Here is an 18,760-nt window from a genome sequence, read left to right on the forward strand (position 1 = left end):
TCGTCTATTCTTCGATATCTTATTGAACAATAGGATTAGACTTCAATACTGATCTCATCATCAGCTGTCACGTCAGCTGTCACAATGATGAACGTAACATTAAAAAACGAATAAAGTACAATAGACGTCGTTGAAGAAATCTTCTCGGCAAATCTTCCAAATTCTCTTAAATGTCGCTCGTACATTAGCTGTGTTCTCCTCCGCTCTCATTTCTCTCTCTCTCTCTCTCTCTCACTCACTCTCTCCTTTTCTTTCTCTCTTCCTCTCTATTTCTCTTTCTTTCTAATGTTATTGCAAAATTTAATTTTACAAACTATCAAAAGAAACTTGAGAGAAATGAAAAGTAAATTAAAAGAATGAATACGACCGGCGAAGTGGTCACTATTTTCATCGGTCAAGCTGGAACTCAAGTAGCAAACGCTTGTTGGGAATTATTTTGTCTTGAACATGGTCTCAGACCTGATGGTTTTTTTCAACGTGGATACAGACCCATCGATGAATATTATTATACGTTCTTTGGTCCGACTGTGGTGAGAAATCCATTTAGTTTAGTTTAAGGAATAAAGTTAGAATATGATCTATGAAAATTATCTTTAGACAGGAAAATTCACACCCCGTACTGTGATAGTGGATTTAGAACCAAGTGTGGTCGACGAGATTAGAACTGGAGTTTATAGAAATCTCTTTAATCCATCATCATTGATAACTGGCAAGGAAGATGCAGCGAATAATTTTGCAAGAGGATATTACTCGATCGGTGAAGAGATAAAAGATCTCGTTCTAGATCGTATTCGAATCATCTGCGAAGCTTGTTCTCGATTAACTGGCTTCATTGTCTTCAGGTAAAATCCGAATTTTACTTACTATATTTCTGTTAATTTCCTATTATTAACGAAACCAAAGATGACAAATTATTTATTTTCTAGATCCTTTGGCGGTGGCACTGGTAGCGGCTTAACGACTTTGTTGCTGGAAAATCTTAACATAGACTATGGGAAAAAGTTAAAATTGGATTTCGCAATTTATCCAGCACCAAACATATCCACAGCTATCGTCGAACCTTATAATTCTATATTGACGACTCATGGGACTCTAGATCACGAGGATTGTTGTTTCGTCGTTGACAACGAAGCTTTGTACGATATTTGTGCGAGGTTCGAATTTTCTATATAGCAATTGTCTCGATACCTGAGATATCTTTTTTATTCATTTATTACATTCGTAGGAATCTGAATGTGGAAAATCCGACTTATACGAATCTCAACCGATTGCAAGCTCAGGTAATATCGAGCATCACAGCGTCGATGAGATTTGAAGGTTCGGTCAATGTCAGCTTGGAGGAGTTGCAGACGAATTTAGTACCTTATCCAAGAATTCATTTCCCCTTGGTAACGTATGCTCCTATAACTACACCTGAAAGAGCAATGAACACGGTGATGTCAGTTCAACGAATTACATACGATTGCTTCGAGCCTGCTAATCAAGTAAACATAACTAAATTAGATTTGGACGAGATAGAACGAAATTATCTTACTCATCTCTATCGCTCGATCTTAGATGGTAAAGTGCGATCCCCGTACGGGTACTTATATGAGTTGCTGTCTACTTTATCGCGGTGACGTAAGTCCGAGTGACGTTAATAGGACCATCGCTAGTTTGAAGGGTAAAAAGTTTATACGATTCGTTAGTTGGAGTCCAGTAGGATTCAAGGTAAAGCCAAGAATGATCCTTGATTCAATTTAGATAGAATTTAAACTAATCATCTCTATTATTTTAGGTAGGAATCAATTATCAACCATCCACAACGGTTCCTGGCGGTGATTTGGCTCAATCGAATAGAACTGTAGCAATGTTATGTAACAACACAGCAATTCGACATGCTTGGATTAGAATTGCTCGGAAATTTGACTTGATGTATCAGAAAAGGGCTTTTGTTCATCACTATGTCGGTGAAGGTATGGAAGAGAAAGTCTTCCAAGAGGCTATAAACGATACAGCTACCCTCGTCGATGATTACAAAGAAGTCGAATTATGACGTATTGAATGCTTGAAATTTGGTAATTTAGATTTTCAAAAGATTTTCTACAAATTGTACATTGAAATAAAATTTTGAAATTCATTAACAATTCTTTATAATTGTAAATTTTCTAATTATTCTTCTTAGAATCTCATTAATATTGATAAGTTTTAACGATTTATAATAATTACTTATGAAACCTCCATGAACAAATTTTAAACATTTTAGTATATTGAACATTCTGTAGACTTTCTAGATCTATGATATCATAAAAGTTCCTAAAATGGACCTAATTATAAATTATTTTATAATTAATAATCATGACGTGTTAATATTAATACATATATATATATATATAATGTATTAATATATATATATATATATATATATATATATATATAATGTATTAATATATATATATATATATATATAATGTATTAATATATATATATATATATATTTATTAAAACTATGATTTATTTCACTCTTTTAATTATTAATTATAGACATTTTGCATCTTCCAGATATTCTATAAACTCTCAAAAATAATATAAGATCGTAAAAATTAATAACAAATGTCTAATAATAGTATACGGGGTGTGTGTGTGTGAATATGCCTATCCTATAATCGACCGCCATATTGTCGCAAAAATGCTTGATTTGTAATAAGATCACATTTTTATTAAATATTATATTACAGTATTAATAAACATTACATTATTAAAACAAAATCGATATAATAATTTAGTACCGATCCTTACGTTAGATGACATCAAAGACATTTAAAATGTTAGGGGTGTCTATTTCTTTACCGCCTTTTTGTCAATTCGAAACAATCTTTTATTTGTATGAAAATTGATGATTTATGTTTATTTTTAAACATGTAATAGATTTTTGCAAGGAAAATGACATTTCTCAAAAATCTAAAAAGATTTTTAAAATCCGCGGTACCGGAATGACATGATACTCACCGAAAATTCTGACTTCTAACGTAGTAACTCGCACGCTAAATCTAATCTTTGTTCTTAAGAGCTATGTGATAATTAACGGAATATACTTTTTTTTTAAATATTACCTCATCGTACTACGAGTACATTGTAGATTATTTAAATAATTATAAAATCGTCGGATCACTAAGATGATTAAATGTCTGCTATACGAAAACAAAATGTTTTTCTCGGAATACGAAAGGAAAATAATATGGTAACTCGCACGATCAATCTAATGTAATGTTCTTTCTTGTTGACATTCAATCGACAAAGGCTGAAAAAAAATTATTGTATATATGACACGTCTTATAATCTATGTGATGTATCGGAATATACTATTGTTTAATTATTATCTCTTGATTGATATGATGTAGAAGTTCGTGAAATGTTGCTTGATTAATTATTTTATAAATAATTACTGTGATATATTAATATAAATTAACACTGATTAAATTTACACAATTTCCAGGAATAAATTATAAATATTTAGACGCTTAAAATGTTCTATGAACTATTAGAAATAATATAAGCCTATAATAGTTAATAAGGAATTATTAATAATTAAGAAATAAATTATTAAAATTTGCCGTATACATGAATGTATTCTGTGTATATATATAGTACTTAAAATTAGCCATCAATTTCTCGCCAAATATCTTAAATTTCTAATGGGAATGCAGAACGATAGTGGAGGTCGATCGCTAACTTAAATGTTATTGGCTGTGATGTTAGATGGAATAAATCTCAGCGCTAAATTTGAATCAGTACAGAGAGACGTTATCTGAATTGATAAAGTAAGAATAATAATAAAATTTGTCACATTTAAATGTTCCTAATGTTCTATAAACTCGTTGGAATAATATGATATCATAAAAGTTTATAAACGTGCCTAATAATTAACTATTTCATAAATAATCTCCGGGACATATTAACCTAGATACATATTACTGATTAAGGTATAATTTATTTAATTTCCAATAATAAATCATAAATATTTAGATGCTAGAAATGTTCTACGGATTTTCAGGAATTATATAAGCTCATAAAAGTTAATAAAGAAGTCTTAATAATAAAGAAAATATTTATCAAGGTTTAACGTATATATCAATGTATTCTGTATATCTGTATGTAATTATGTACACACATAAGTACCCAACATCCATGCATACGGCTAAAATTAGATATTATATTGCCGCAAAAATTTCAGATTCTTAATAGGAACACAGAACGATAGTAGAGGTCGATCTCTAAATGAGATCTATTGACTGTCACACTATATGGAGAAAGTCTCAGCGCCAAATTTGAATTAGTATCATGTGAATTAGTATCATTAGTATTATTAGATTAATGAATAAAAAACTAGTTAGTAATGAAATATTAATTAATTATTATACACTCTTCGATTATTTTATATCATTTTAGATACGATATAGAATATTTTTAGCAATGAAATGTTTTATATATTGTCTATTTTATTTTCTGTATTCATTCATTTGTCAGATATTCTATATAACCATATCATAATAAAAAATCATTAAAATATTTTATAATTATTTTCCGTGGAATTTCACCTATTATTATTATTTTCTGTTTACCCTATGTGAAAGTTTTCCTATGATAATGTCTAAGCATCTGAGATAAAGCCAGTTTTCAAATCAAAAGATTTTAATTGAGTATGAAATGGAATTACTCTTTACTAAAGATATTTCAAAATTTTATAAACTCTAAATCTTGTTCTAAATATTTTTATGTCGCAAGTCTCCTGTATTATTTCAATTATGTAACAGTTAAAAAATGTCCTCATTGTCTGTCCATATTCTTTGATGTTGCCCATTAAATATACGACATACTTCGTCAAAAATTTTACATCTTTTTATATGTTACTTGCATATATTGTTACGGCAGGTATTGAATACTTATTAATGTTAATATGCATTGGTTTGCTTTAACACGTTGCCACAAATGACGGCTATAGCCGTCCGATTGTTGACGATATGTAGGCAAATGACGGCTATATCTGTCTTGTACATGAAGACTGACGCTCAATTTCATATGGCAGTTATAAACAATTGAAAAAAAAATGTGTTTCTGAGCATGATCGTCAAATTAAAAGTGTGCGGCAACGTGTTAAAGGACACACAGTATATTTGTCATTTTATATAACAATTTGACAGAAAGTTTTTTATAAAAAAGCAAGTTTGAAGATGTAGAAATTTAAGTCCATATGAAATGATATTACATATTATCATCGACACTTCAAAATTTTATGTATAAATTGTATATATTTATATGTGTGTAATGACAATTTATATCATAAAACAAATACTTCTTTATAATTATCGAATATAATTTATTTTTCTACATATTCAATATATATATTTATACTTTAGGATGTCTATAATATATATATATATATATATATATTATAGACATATATATATATATATTATGTCGTGATATTGTCGCAAAAATGCGCGTTTTGTAATGGGAGCACATAACAATAATGGAGGTCGTTATATAAAAAGCGGGAGAATATAATTCAAGCTCCAACACTAGATGGCCCCAGGGTATAAAAGGTTTCTTAAAATAATTATTTAATACTGGTGCCCACGCTAGATAGCGCTAGGAATATTAAAAAGTTTGTTTATTAATTATTTAGTTCAGTTACCAATGCTAGATGACGATAGAGGAACAAATATTTTCGATTTGTCCATAATTTGAATTTTCTAATAGGATAACATAATTTGCTAAGAGGTGGCTCAATTTCGCGTGCCACCTCTTCATGCCACATCTTCGTGCATCGTGTAATACTAATGCAATGGTCGATCTGCAGGAAAATTTTTGCTTCGTTTATAATTTGAATTTTCTGATAGGAAAGAATAATTTACCAAAGATCAAAAAATCTGAGCATCAGATATTTACGTACACACGCAAGCAGGTAATCACTACTTCATGGCATACATACCATATTCAACAATATGAAAATCAATAGAGATATGAGTTTTTCTCTTTTGCCGCAAATTTCGAGGGCCATCACAGTACAAAATTTTTTCTTCGAAAAAAATGTCAAAAACAGCATTTACCCCAACAATGAAAACAGACGTAATTTTTGACCAATTACGATTTACAAAATATCACTTTAAAGATGAAGGTTTATTCTAGGATTCCTTTTTATTCATGCATAAATTATTTTCAAAAGCATTTTTTTTTAAAGAAAATAAAGCTTTTTGAAAAATATATCGTAGATTAAACCTACGTCTTTAAAATAAGACGTTCTTCATCAAAATCAATCTGGAATTATGTCTGTTCTCATTAATGACGTAAATCATTATAAAAACAGAGATAACAGTCTTTTAAGGCTTTAATGCTCGAAGTCGAGTGTGACTCGACAAGATCGGTTACTATGGTAACCCTATGTCGAGTGTGACTCGACAAGAATGGTCGCTATAGCAACTTTATGTCAAGTGGTACTCGACATAGTTTTCCTTTTACTCACGTCGTATTTTATGTTAGCGTCGTATTTTATGTCAGTCCTCGTTATTCTATAGCTGTATTAAACGTATTGCTTCTGCAGACTATTCTTAACTTCGATAAAAAAAAATCATTTAAATAATGTGTGACACTGACAATAGTGATGACGAATACATGGATACTTATAATTTCTTTACTTCTCAGTGTAATAAAAGAACAATTAACGATATATATTCGAGTGACACAGAGGATGAAAACATTGCTAGTAGAACGCAAAGAAAGTGTAGAAGATTTATTTCTGATTCGAGTGATGGTGAAGAGGAATGTAGTAAAATATACTACGATGGACTCTCTGATGTTTGGGTCGAATTAACTTCGAAAGATGAGGAAAATACGACGATTCCATTTTCGATCGGACAAGAAAGAATTGGCCCACAAAACTGTGATAATTGTATAGATCCGTTAGACTATTTTCAATTATATTTCACCAATGAATTAATTGAAAATATTGTTGTAAAAACGAACAACTATGCCCGTTCGAAAATAGCAAAGAGAGTATTGTCCGAAAGGTCAATATGGAATACCTGGAAGGATTTAACTGTATCCGAAATGAAAGCTTTTTTAGGGCTTATATTGAATATGGGAATTGTTCGTTTATCTAATATACAGGATTATTGGTCCAAAGAGGAAGAATTTCAAGTACCATTTTTTTCTAAAATCATCGATAAAGGTCGATTTATGCAAATATTTTGGATGTTACATTTAAACGAAGTACACGAACCAAATGCAATATTAGAAACTAGATTACAAAAAGTGAGCAAATATCTTGAATATCTCGATTTGAAATTCCGAGAACATTTTATTCCTAATAAATGTATTTCCATAGTTGAATCTGTGGTGAAATACAAAGGAAGATTAGGTTCTACTGTTTATAATCCTCAAAAACCAACAAAATGGGGTATTCGTCTGTATGTTTTAACGGATTCAGAAAGTGGTTATTTGTATTCTTTTCTTCCATATTATGGAAGTATAACTACTGAAAATTTACCATATCCTGAACTTCCTGTTACCAATAGAGCAGTTTTATATTTATATAAAAATCTTCAAAATTCAATTTCAGAAGCAAGCGGTTATCACATATATACCGGTAGATTTTATTCTAGTGTAATACTTGCGAAAGAATTATTATCCCAATCTTGTCATTTTACTGGTATAATAATGACGAATGGAAAATATGCTCCAAATTGTCTTAAAGAAAGAAAGTTGAAAAAAGGTGATATTGTAGCTTATAGAAATGAAAATGTATTATTGTTTCAATTGAGAGATAAAAAAATCGTTAGTATGATAAGTACTTGGCACACTGTAGAAATAGAAACCAAAAATAAAATACCACACATTATACAGGATTATAACAAAAATATGAATGGCGTTAATTTGGTTAATGATTGTGCTTCGGTTTATTGTTTTATGAAAAAAACTTTAAAATGGTGGCGTAGATTATTTTTCTGGGGTTTAGAAATGTCTGTAATAAATTCGTATATTCTTTATAATTATAGAGAAAGAGAGAGCAATCCTATGACGTATTTAAAATTTGTTAAAGTTCTTGTAAGAGAATTAACGAAAGATTTTTATTCTATTTCAACAAATATTCCACATGTATTGTTAAATAATAACCAACGACTAAATAATGAGTTACATGTTATTCAGTTGAATCCTTTGCATAAACATAAAGATTGTAAAGTTTGCTCGAATAGGAAAATAAAAGGAGGAAGACGAGAAACGAATTACTATTGCGAAACTTGTACCGATCATCCCGCTCTTCACGTGGGAGAATGTTTTAAAAGATATCACACTTTGCAAGATTATAAAATATAACTTTCTATTGAGATACATTGTTCTTTATTTATATAAATATTTGTTTTCTTCCTTTTCTTTTATTTTATTTTAATAAAACATAGCTAAGCAAATTCTTGTCCATTAATAGATGGATGAAAATGAATACTAAAGTTTAATTTAAGATGAAGATGTATATAAACATATAAAAATGATTTGTGCAATAAAAAACTTATTTGTATATGTTGGACAGATATATATTTAATAAATCATAGTTAAACTTATTTGGAATTTTGTATCATCTAAATGTACATTTATATATATAACTCATATTCTATCTAATGCCTCTAACATAATAACACTATTTCCTCGAATCACCTGTAATTAGGAAATATTGATATTATTGAACATGAAATAAGGAAAAAATTAATTTTAATGTTGACATATTACTTACCACCATACCAATATTATTTTTTGTACCACCTTTACATTCTTCAACGCTCTCATCGATTACCATATTCATAAAAGGGTCAAAACCACGTAAAATACCAATCACATGCCTTCCACCATTTAATTTTACTATAAACAAAAATAATATGCTTTATCAACATCGCAAAAAATTTACAAGAAAACTTTTGCCCTAAACGAATACAAATTATAATCAGTATTATGTTATTTGTTTATACTCACGTGAAAGACGTTTGTCCATATATCTACAAATAATAAAACAAAATGATAATAATTTTATATAAATCAAATAGATAACCTAAAATTCGTACTTTCATATAATCGAACTTAAATACAATTTGAAATATTATTTAGGATATATAAATATAAATATACTAACTTTTTAAGTTCTGGAGGATGTGCTTTACTCATTTTTAATTATTTAAATTTGAAATTTTACGCTTACAAAAATAATATACCTTAACCAATTTTATCCAAGTGTATATAACCCTGATGCAACCAGGACTGCCACTATACAAAAACTAAATATCTTTAAAAATAATAATAATAAAACTGAATAATTTTAATATTTATATATCTATTAATATTTGTTATAGAACGGTAACTTTATTCATTTTAATACATAAAACAAATAATTACAAGTTTGTACTTGGCTATAAGCCAATTGGTAACAGGTTTCTGCAGTCTACAACATCCTTTGTATAACGCATATTATAACACTGACATGATATACATACAGTTTCCGACTAACAACATAATTACATTTTATAAATCATATTAATTATCTTGAAATTTTTTAATATAATGCATAACACGTTATGAATAATATTTTTTCTATATTGTTCATTTTTATTATATTTCCAAGATACGTATAATAAAAGAATTTATGGACCAAATAACAATAAATAATTAAATATTAATCGGAGCTATTTGTACATATTAATTCAATTGTTTTTCGCTTTAATCGTTGATCTCTATGAAAAAATATCGATCGATTATAATAATCAGATATATCGTATGCTCAGCTATCTAATATATTTGTTGTCATTTAAAATTGTCACTTTTTTAATTGCAAGACTTGCAATTAATCTCTATGTGTTTTTATATAAATTAATTACATTTCACGAACATGATTTTAACTTTATGTTATTTTTAATAAAAAAGATATACAAAATTAACAATGATTAGAATTCAACAATTATGACGAAAAACAATTTTTTATAGATTATATCATAATTTTATCCATTTCTATATATACTTGTTTGTAATCATTTATAATCGCGTTATTAAATATAATAATCTCACAAGGTACTGCAAGTACAAAATATAAGTACGTCCATATTAAATATTTATAAAAGTACAACACATCGATTCGTTAACGCAAGAAGTATAGATCTAAATAGATATTTCGAAAAGATACATTTTGAAATTGGCGAATCGACTGTACAGAGACGATATTTTTAGTAAAGAATTGATCGGAATCGATTTTGTACAACGTAAGCATAAAAATCACAGTTTTTTCGGAAAAGTTTCTTTCAAAGAAATTCATTATTACGTAAAATATTTTTTTAGCGGGATCCAAACTTCTTTTTAGAAAAATCTTATTATACGGATTGGACGACCAGTGGATTCACTCCAGCATTAAATTACTTACTCGTCTATAAACAATTAACACGATACACGATATACACAATTCTATTGGCATATCCGGGAGGAATGATCTTTTTTTTATATCCCTTTTTTTCATATTTTTTTTTTCATATTTTTTTTTTTTTCATATTTTTTTTTTCTTTTTTTGTAAAGGATCATTATTTTTAAAATATGATCGTGTAAAAGGTTCGCGTTGGAAAGCTCATAGTAAAACCTAACGAATAATTTTAGTTTGGGGCAGTCTCGAACATATAAATGTAATAAAGGCTAATTCAAAAATTCAAATTAAAAAAAAAAAAATTAATTAATTAATTAATTATCAACTTATATTTATAAATTACATTTATCAACGCGTTTCGAAAAAGAAATACATACTCGATTTGATTAGAGGGTTGCATTTTAAGTAAGTACTTTAGACGGATTACATAGAAGATGAAAACATTTGATAAATATATGTTTCTCAAATATAAGAAGCAGTAAGCGACGAACAGTCGCAGCAGGTACATTCAAAAATGATTTTAACTTTGACGTCATTCTTCGAGCAAATACACACACATGCACACACACACACACACACGCGCACACATATACATAGTGAAAATGAAACGATTAATTAGCACAAAAATATCATTTTTTACATGCTACCGCGTATGCTGCTAACGCAAAATATATGAAATGTATCATTCCTAACGTCTCTATACACAGCTTGTATAATAAATAACATTATAAGCGTATAGCATCGGACATCAACTGTGGTTTTTTTTTGTTCATCCTATTTTAGAAATATGTTATAGTAATCTATATAATAACAAGAATATAGCATGAACATTTATATAATACTCGATATAACTGGCAGACACGTTTTTCTACGATCGATATGCCATAATACACATAATCTCGGTCATTTCGTATTAACGACATAAGAAAGTGATTTTTCTTGCAAAATCATGTGATGAATTTTTTAATAGATCGTACGAATGTTAACGTTACGATATCCATATATCTATCTATTTCTTTCTTTTCCTATTTACAAATATTCGATTTTCACTTTCTTCAAACCACTTTATCGATTAAACTATAATAGTGGAATGTACCTGCGTGAGCGCATTATTTTCGGTGGGTCATTTAATCATCTATTTACTAAGCTTTCTGATTAATTGAACTTTTCAAAGTATTTAATCAATTCTTCGTTGGCCCATAAATATCATATTTTTTTTTTATCGGCATTTCTCAAACAATGTTTAAGAAGATAAAAATGATATACTTAGGGCAGTTGTAACGTAGGAAAGTTTCAGAGCAACTTGATCAATATATTTTACGTTTATTTTGTTAACAACGTACACGTACGTAATACATACATATATATATATATATATATATATATATATATATATATATATATATATATATTAAAAACAATGCTCATAATCGTTCCTACGTGAATGGACGATGTCATCAAGGACAAGAAGGCAAATTGGCAAAATCGTTTGAGAAAAGTCGATTAAGAAATATTTCATTTATGTAGTTGGCAACAATTATTAATTTAAAAACGAATTTAGTTCAAATACTGTTTCATCTTTTGAAAACTTTGAAATCAAAATGGTTTATCAATTTTGTTGTTGTCAATACGATTACGGTATTTGATCGAAATTCGTTCGAAGAAGGCGACTACATCGAGTCCAACGATAAATCTCATGCGACACGAAAATCCTTCCTATATAATCTTAAGTAATATTGATTTTCTAGATATAACCTTGTGTAGGAACATCAATATGGTTTTAATTTAAGGATATATCAAAGCACCTTTCGTGTAGATTTATCACACACAAAGACAACAACTTGTCGTCGTTTAATATGATCTTCCTTTTATATATGTACTTACTTATTTTTGTCAAAAAACTTTTAGCTTATTGGATTAATGGAAGCCTATTATCTATTACGAAAGTAGCTCTCTTTCTCTCTTTCATTCATTCTTTCCCTCTCTTTTGTTTTTTTCAATCATCGTATACAACTTTGGATCACGTGATTTACAATTACGTGTTTCCGATCATATGATTTCCGATCACGTGGATTCATTCAAGCAATCCACTACTACATACTATTTGCACTTTTTGCAATAGCTATCAGATTAAAGAACCCTATGTAAACCTTAATATGCCAATTAGTTTGGACGAGTCTTCCTTGCTAAAATCTTTTAAGATGTGATCATGATTGACGTCATCATACCGTTGTTTCCTTAAAAATCTTCACCGTTGAATCTGCATGCTTTACGTGTACATATCTTGTTAATGTCGTTATACTTTTCTCATTATTATTGTTTAATATCTTGACATTCTTCAATTCAGTATTCACGCTTTTGTCTGTTTCATGGAACGCCATCGCTCTGTCTATATGACCAGGAACGATAATTTGACTAATCTTTTCAAATTTTATTTAACGCAGTAATACAGATCAAAACATTTTTCATCTTCATATTTATTATTCTATATACAATTAATTATTTTTTTCCAAGTATTAATTTAGACTTTAAAATGATTTTATGAGTAATTTGATCTGTAGTACCACATAGTTCAAATCAATAACAAAACACATAGAAAGAGTGCAGTGCGACGTGCAACACTCGTAACACGTGGCTTACATATACATATGTATATGAAATTAGAATTAGGCGAAAATAAATTATTCAGCGAAATTAGTGATACACAATATAACTCGTCGAAATCATGACAAATATGCATATATATGGAAATATATATATATATAAATATATATATATATTTTTTTTTCTATTAGGATTATTATAGTATATTTCTGCAATTTAAATATAAGAAAATATTAAACTTGCAAGCACACGATTTCGAAATTTAATTTTGAAATTTGACTTTCAGCTTTCAACGATCAATTTCATTCATAAAATTGCATTAAGAGGTTATAAATAAACATAATCCGTTAATATATATAAAAAGAAATTTATATTTACAAGAACTGAAATTCGATTAACCTCCACTGTTGCATTTACAATTTTTGTAAATGATTCTCGGCGAGTATTGTAGAAAAGAAATTTATTTCAAATATTATTATGTTTTTATATATGAATTTAAAATAAAACTTTCTAGTTAAATTCTTTTTTCAAGCATCTAACTTATTATATAATTACAATATTTTTCAGATTAATAACAGTAAAAGTACACTTATTGCAAGTACTTAAAAATTGTGATAATTTATAGAACAGTTTAGAAAACAAGTTATTTTTATAAGAAAAATTATTGCATATCAATTATTAATCCAATTATTTTGAAGATCTTTCTAAAGAATTATTTATACTATTCGTATACACATTTAAAATTCATCAATTTTAATTTTGGCTACTTATTCTACATCATACATTAGCAATTTATTATTATGAAGAAATGCGATACAAAAATGCTTATACGTATTGAAATAACGTCATATTAAACATTGTAATTGAATAATGCATAGATTATTTAGACATAGATAATTTAAAAAAATATAAATAAAACACTATAAAATAATAATATTATACTGTCATATTTTCACAATATTTATTAGATAAATTAATATATATTTTAGAATTATAACAAATCTAGAGCTTTGGCTATTAAGTTCACATATCAGATGTAGTATATACATGTATACATACACATCTTGATATAATAATTGCTTTATAGATATAAATAAGTCTCCTAGATATCACTTTACATGCAAGAAAGATCGAGACATGCTTATTTTAAGAAGTTTTACATTCTGAAGCGTTAAAAAAAGCAGGATTTCAATAGGAAATTGAAATTAAACCTAAGAAGACATTATGTAATAGTACAATTGACATTATTTTTTGTTGACTATCAAATCAGAAACTATTTAAAAATAAAATAGTCGTCATTTTGCATAAAAAATACTGATATCTTAGATTTCAAACATAATTTTCTAGAAATAATAACGTTCTAAAACTATGTCTGGTTTATTTCAAACATGCATTATGAATAAGGCAAGTATTATAATTAAATTCATATAGTTTAAATATAAAGATATTCATTGCGAATCTTAGAGTGCAAAATAAATTTGTATTTCAATAGCATTTGTTAGAAAATAATTATCAAGGCAGTATGATAAAGCTTCGGATGCATCTACTAAAATCGTCACATTACATGCAACTAAAGAAAATATTTATATTTTTACAAATATAAGCAGGAAGTAAATCGGACAAAATCTAATTTTAAATGAGATATAATGTTCGAGTGTTATTATTCTTATTTTCACATAAAATATATTAAAATTATTCTCTTCTATTATCATTCTACATTTTTCTAGTTTTTCTTTCTTCCTACTTACTACATTATAACTTCTTAAGGCACATAAGAAAAAGTAATACTATTTCTTTATAAGAAATATTTAAATAATGTATCTTTGATTTATATACCAGTCATAATCAGTCATAATTTGAACTGGAAATATAAAAATGAAATAGAACGATTTATGTTAAATAAATACTCTATGGAAGTGATAATAGTTATAATGAAAAACATGGAATAGAAAAAGTAGGACTTTTTAAGAAAATAATAATGAATAATGACTCTTATGAAACAACGCAACAACATCTTTGACATCTACTCTGCTTTTGTACAATATTATTTTTATATTTTTGCGTTACTTTGTATGCTTTTAATTTCAATCTAACATTCCCTGTATTATCGCTAATATCTTGACTTTTTATTGAATTACTTCTAGTAGTATTTTTGGAAGCCATCTCTTGCTTACTCTCACACCTCAATATCTCTACATCGTTACCTATTGTCCTACATACACTCGAAGATGCTGTTTTTATGTCACTATCACACTTGTCTTGACCCGAAATTTGTGACTGTGTATTAACTACTCTATCTTGTTTCCTGCACTCCTCTATACTTGTACTATCAATTTTGATATAAAATTCTTTGGAATGAATTTCCTCACTTTCCAAATTTTCTCTTGAAACACATAAATTCACATTACTATCAGTTAACATATTATCCGCTTCACAGCTTCTATGTATTTCACTATAATGATTTTCACCGTCTACATTTGATCGTATATCTTGTACGTTGTGTATATTTTCATCAGAAGTTTCTTCCATTAATTCGTTTATTTTGCTACCTACTGATGTTATATCTTCTATTGACTTTTCATTTAAATATTTCTGTACATCTTGTTTCAATGATTCCTCGTTTGCAGCTAACAATAGATGCAATCCAGTTTCCTGAGTTCTTTTTTCTGCATTTAATGGCTCTTCATATGTTAGATTAGTTTGACTACTTGAGTATATATTTGATTTATTTTCTAAATAATTATTGCATTTATTATCATGCAAGTAAACTGAACTTTCATTGGATTCAATGTTACTTGCATTTATTATTGCTATACGTGGTATAATCAATTCACCACCAGGAGGATTTAAATTAGAAGTTGATAAATTCATAGAGTCATCAAAATTATGATATCCCTGTTGGCCTTTTCCTTCAATCCAAGCTTCAGTTAATATATGCGATCTTTGCCATAAAATGTCGCTATTGCATCTCCTTTTCTCTATGTCTGAATACTGTTCCTGAGTTTCAGGCCATGAGTGTAAACGACATTGACTGGAACTCTTTTTCATAATAGATTGTCGTTCCATATCTGCTTCACGTTTTTTATCACGTGCGATTAATTCTAATTTTGATTTCAATAAAGCTGGAGATACAGCTCTATCAATACGTCTTGTTATATTCGACGAGTGAGCTGATTGAAGCGTTAAAACACTGTCACTAGCATCAATTATATGATCGATATCTATATCAGGAACTTCACCTGACACTAAAATAGCATTTGGACTTGGACTGTCCATACTATCTGGAGTATAGGGATCATGCTTAATAGGTGCTGCGTGCAAAAGGTTGGATGAACGATCAGCAGAGAGCGTTCGTGCACTAATGTAACTAGTGCTATTAGGCAACATTGGTAACAAATCCAAGTAATTGTCAGGAACTCGAAAGCAAAACTCTGGTGCACATGGCAAGCTGCAGCAATTAATCATACCTGCTTCTGGTGCGAGATTAACCCTCAAGTAAACTGGCTGTAAAAATGAAAAGACACAAACCTTATATATCATAGTATACTTTCAAAAAAATTCAAGAGATATTGTTAATATATTGGAGTTCTACGTAAAGGTTAACTAATATCAACATGATTCGATGTCGTGATGCTGTGTCCTGTGATCTGTGGATAATACTCGTCGGCCTTTTTCTTATATTTTATATAAGGTACAATCATAGAGAAAAATTAATTAAAATGCATGACTCACATCTATCTACCATCGTTATCAAAAACTTATAATATTAAGAATATGTAAAAGTAATTTCTTTTTTTTTTTTTTGTTTAAATAAATTATTCTCAAAATAAATATGGAAAACCCAATATGCTGATTATTATAGATCATTTCTTTTTTTGATAACAATAGTAAAGCTAGCAAGTCAAAATTCATGAAGAATGTAAGATTTGAGTTATGGTACTACATTCAAAAGGTCCCAATAAATATATAATCGATCAAAGCAACAAAGATCTAACAAAAATAAAAAGTACATGGGAAGCCAAAGAGAAAAATAGACAGACAATTCATATAGTACCTTAATGCTTAGAGATTCATTCGAAACTCCAGAAAAACAGGCTGCACCATAATAATTAAAACAGTGGATCATCAGAATAAGATTTAGGAAGTGTGTAAATATATATGTACCGAGTATAATAAATATACCAAATAAGATTTGTTGTTATGAAATTTATATATATAATATAATTTATCTTACCTTATGATCACCCATGCAAGTTGTTCTTCCTATTATACCATACTCTACTGCATTAGAAGAGGATATCTGCAAAAAAAGAAAAAAAAGAGAAATATATATCATATAATGTATAAAATTACTCAATATATTTTTTATTAACTTTTTTACGGTCGTAATACTCGTTAACATGGATAACGTGTAGGTGGTGTATGTAATTAATTATTGCCCAGAAAATCTATTCCTATGGATTAAGAGTGTGAAATTCATTTTTTGTTTATATTTTATATACATTATATATAAGAATATAAACAGTAAAAATGCCTTGCCAAGAATAACCTTCGATCGCAAAGAATTAAAGTAAGTTACATTTCAATCAAGTAAAGGTTTATATTCCATACATTTTGGACTAGCATCTTTGCTGTGGGACTCAGTAATACTCTGTCACACCAAGCTGGCACTCTTGTTTGCATGTAACTTGTGGCTTCATTTACATCTTCTTGAAAAGGATAACTTGGAATAAAATTAATCGGAAATTCAAACAATCTTCCTTCAAAGTCTTCCAATTCCTTGTCATATTCTCGTAGCTGCATAAACATCGGTTATTTCATTATGGAGTTCCTAATTATTAATGCATTTTGATAAGTAACAATAGATAAAACAAATAAAAAATAATGCATGACTTACCCATTGTCCACTATTATTAACAAAAACATTTTGATGTTCATAATATGAAAATTCTTTTTTCCCCAATGATAATACAAGATTATCTTCCTTGTTGTGAAATTGTAATTTAGAAATATTCCCTTTATTCGATAGTTTTCTTTCTTGAGTATCTTCAGTAAGTTTCTGTTAATAGCAATAATAAAAATGATTATTGAAAATTTATATTCATTAATGTGAAGTATAGATAATTATTATTTATTAATAAATTATTAATTGACTATACCTTAATTACACCAGCAGTATCAGTTCTAAAATTAAAATCACCGAATAAAAAGTATGGTGCTTTTGGATATTTGTCACTGTGAAATCTATCTAACGTATGTTCCAGCGCTCTTCTGCGCGTTTTACTATAAACGGATGGAAACTGCAATTACAAAGAATTGTGAAGTAAAAAATAATGTGAAAGGATTTTCATTCTCACATAATTAAATTGTCTAACTTACAGTTTCCATTGCAATAAAATTACTTGCATCATGGAACAAGTGTATATTTATGAGATCAAAAACTGTTCCACTAATACTCCATCGTGTTCGCAAATATCCTTTTCTGGACCACTTACATTCGGGAAAAAAGTCTTGAGGGAACTTTGCTTTTTCTTTGGTTGTAACTGCCTCTATATTGCCAGAATGAATTTCTTTGCCACATACTGGTGCAAAAGAGCATTCTAAAATTAACAAACAAAAATGAAAATGTATCATTGTAATTAAATTATTTTTTAAAGTGACAATTGATATAGAATATCTACCTTTGAAATCCCATAATAAAACATCTTTTAAAGACTCATGAATAAAATA

The 18,760-nt window shown here is 28.3% G+C and overlaps 4 protein-coding genes across 7 annotated transcripts in view; 2 read left to right on the forward strand and 2 right to left on the reverse strand.

The window, feature by feature from the left end:
• The first annotated feature begins 328 nt into the window (after positions 1 to 328).
• On the forward strand, positions 329 to 4,424 carry LOC124955665 (tubulin alpha chain-like). 2 transcript variants are annotated; one of them, XM_047510432.1, is made up of 7 exons: positions 329 to 530; positions 598 to 842; positions 927 to 1,154; positions 1,226 to 1,484; positions 1,558 to 1,710; positions 1,778 to 2,057; positions 2,542 to 4,424. In XM_047510432.1, the coding sequence occupies exons 1-6, from the start codon at positions 357 to 359 to the stop codon at positions 2,033 to 2,035; spliced, it is 1,317 nt and encodes a 438-aa protein (XP_047366388.1). In that variant the 5' UTR covers positions 329 to 356; the 3' UTR covers positions 2,036 to 2,057; positions 2,542 to 4,424. The 2 variants fall into 2 exon arrangements, with proteins under 2 accessions (XP_047366388.1, XP_047366387.1); XM_047510431.1 differs by lacking the exon at positions 2,542 to 4,424 and having other exon boundaries at positions 1,778 to 2,126.
• A 1,310-nt stretch (positions 4,425 to 5,734) lies between these two features.
• On the forward strand, positions 5,735 to 8,551 carry LOC124955663 (piggyBac transposable element-derived protein 4-like). The gene is made up of 2 exons (XM_047510430.1): positions 5,735 to 5,944; positions 6,682 to 8,551. The coding sequence occupies exons 1-2, from the start codon at positions 5,789 to 5,791 to the stop codon at positions 8,350 to 8,352; spliced, it is 1,827 nt and encodes a 608-aa protein (XP_047366386.1). The 5' UTR covers positions 5,735 to 5,788; the 3' UTR covers positions 8,353 to 8,551.
• On the reverse strand, positions 8,552 to 11,786 carry LOC124955672 (probable small nuclear ribonucleoprotein G). Its single transcript, XM_047510446.1, has 4 exons — positions 9,158 to 11,786; positions 9,001 to 9,023; positions 8,765 to 8,889; positions 8,552 to 8,688 (listed from the first exon to the last, which is right to left on the reverse strand). The coding sequence occupies exons 1-4, from the start codon at positions 9,187 to 9,189 to the stop codon at positions 8,638 to 8,640; spliced, it is 231 nt and encodes a 76-aa protein (XP_047366402.1). The 5' UTR covers positions 9,190 to 11,786; the 3' UTR covers positions 8,552 to 8,637.
• Positions 11,787 to 13,381: 1,595 nt separating this feature from the next.
• The window catches only part of LOC124955661, a 14,606-nt gene continuing 9,227 nt past the window's right edge, over positions 13,382 to 18,760 (reverse strand). For all 3 annotated transcript variants that reach the window (XM_047510424.1, XM_047510423.1, XM_047510425.1), the window contains 7 exons: positions 18,712 to 18,760; positions 18,410 to 18,630; positions 18,190 to 18,330; positions 17,928 to 18,089; positions 17,642 to 17,827; positions 17,265 to 17,330; positions 13,382 to 16,534 (listed from right to left, as the gene is read on the reverse strand). The exon at positions 18,712 to 18,760 is cut by the window's right edge and continues 15 nt beyond it. In XM_047510424.1, the coding sequence (XP_047366380.1) occupies positions 15,023 to 16,534; positions 17,265 to 17,330; positions 17,642 to 17,827; positions 17,928 to 18,089; positions 18,190 to 18,330; positions 18,410 to 18,630; positions 18,712 to 18,760 (2,337 nt within the window). In that variant the 3' untranslated portion in view covers positions 13,382 to 15,022. The remainder of the gene's footprint in view (positions 16,535 to 17,264; positions 17,331 to 17,641; positions 17,828 to 17,927; positions 18,090 to 18,189; positions 18,331 to 18,409; positions 18,631 to 18,711) is intronic.

The sequence above is a fragment of the Vespa velutina genome, chromosome 19 (genome assembly GCF_912470025.1).
Source record: "Vespa velutina chromosome 19, iVesVel2.1, whole genome shotgun sequence".
Taxonomy (NCBI): domain Eukaryota; kingdom Metazoa; phylum Arthropoda; class Insecta; order Hymenoptera; family Vespidae; genus Vespa; species Vespa velutina.

Excerpts from the sequence above, each read along its gene's own strand:
- LOC124955672 (XM_047510446.1), bottom strand. The coding sequence starts at position 9,189 with ATGAGTAAAGCACATCCTCCAGAACTTAAAAA. Across the intron at positions 9,024-9,157 it reads CATCCTCCAGAACTTAAAAA|ATATATGGACAAACGTCTTT; the intron begins GTTAGTATATTT and ends TATTATTTGTAG. Across the intron at positions 8,689-8,764 it reads AAAATAATATTGGTATGGTG|GTGATTCGAGGAAATAGTGT; the intron begins GTAAGTAATATG and ends TCCTAATTACAG.
- LOC124955663 (XM_047510430.1), top strand. The coding sequence starts at position 5,789 with ATGCCACATCTTCGTGCATCGTGTAATACTAATGCAATGGTCGATCTG. Across the intron at positions 5,945-6,681 it reads TTACGTACACACGCAAGCAG|TGTAATAAAAGAACAATTAA; the intron begins GTAATCACTACT and ends TTTACTTCTCAG.
- LOC124955665 (XM_047510432.1), top strand. The coding sequence starts at position 357 with ATGAATACGACCGGCGAAGTGGTCACTATTTTCATCGGTCAAGCTGGA. Across the intron at positions 843-926 it reads ACTGGCTTCATTGTCTTCAG|ATCCTTTGGCGGTGGCACTG; the intron begins GTAAAATCCGAA and ends TTTATTTTCTAG. Across the intron at positions 1,711-1,777 it reads GGAGTCCAGTAGGATTCAAG|GTAGGAATCAATTATCAACC; the intron begins GTAAAGCCAAGA and ends CTATTATTTTAG.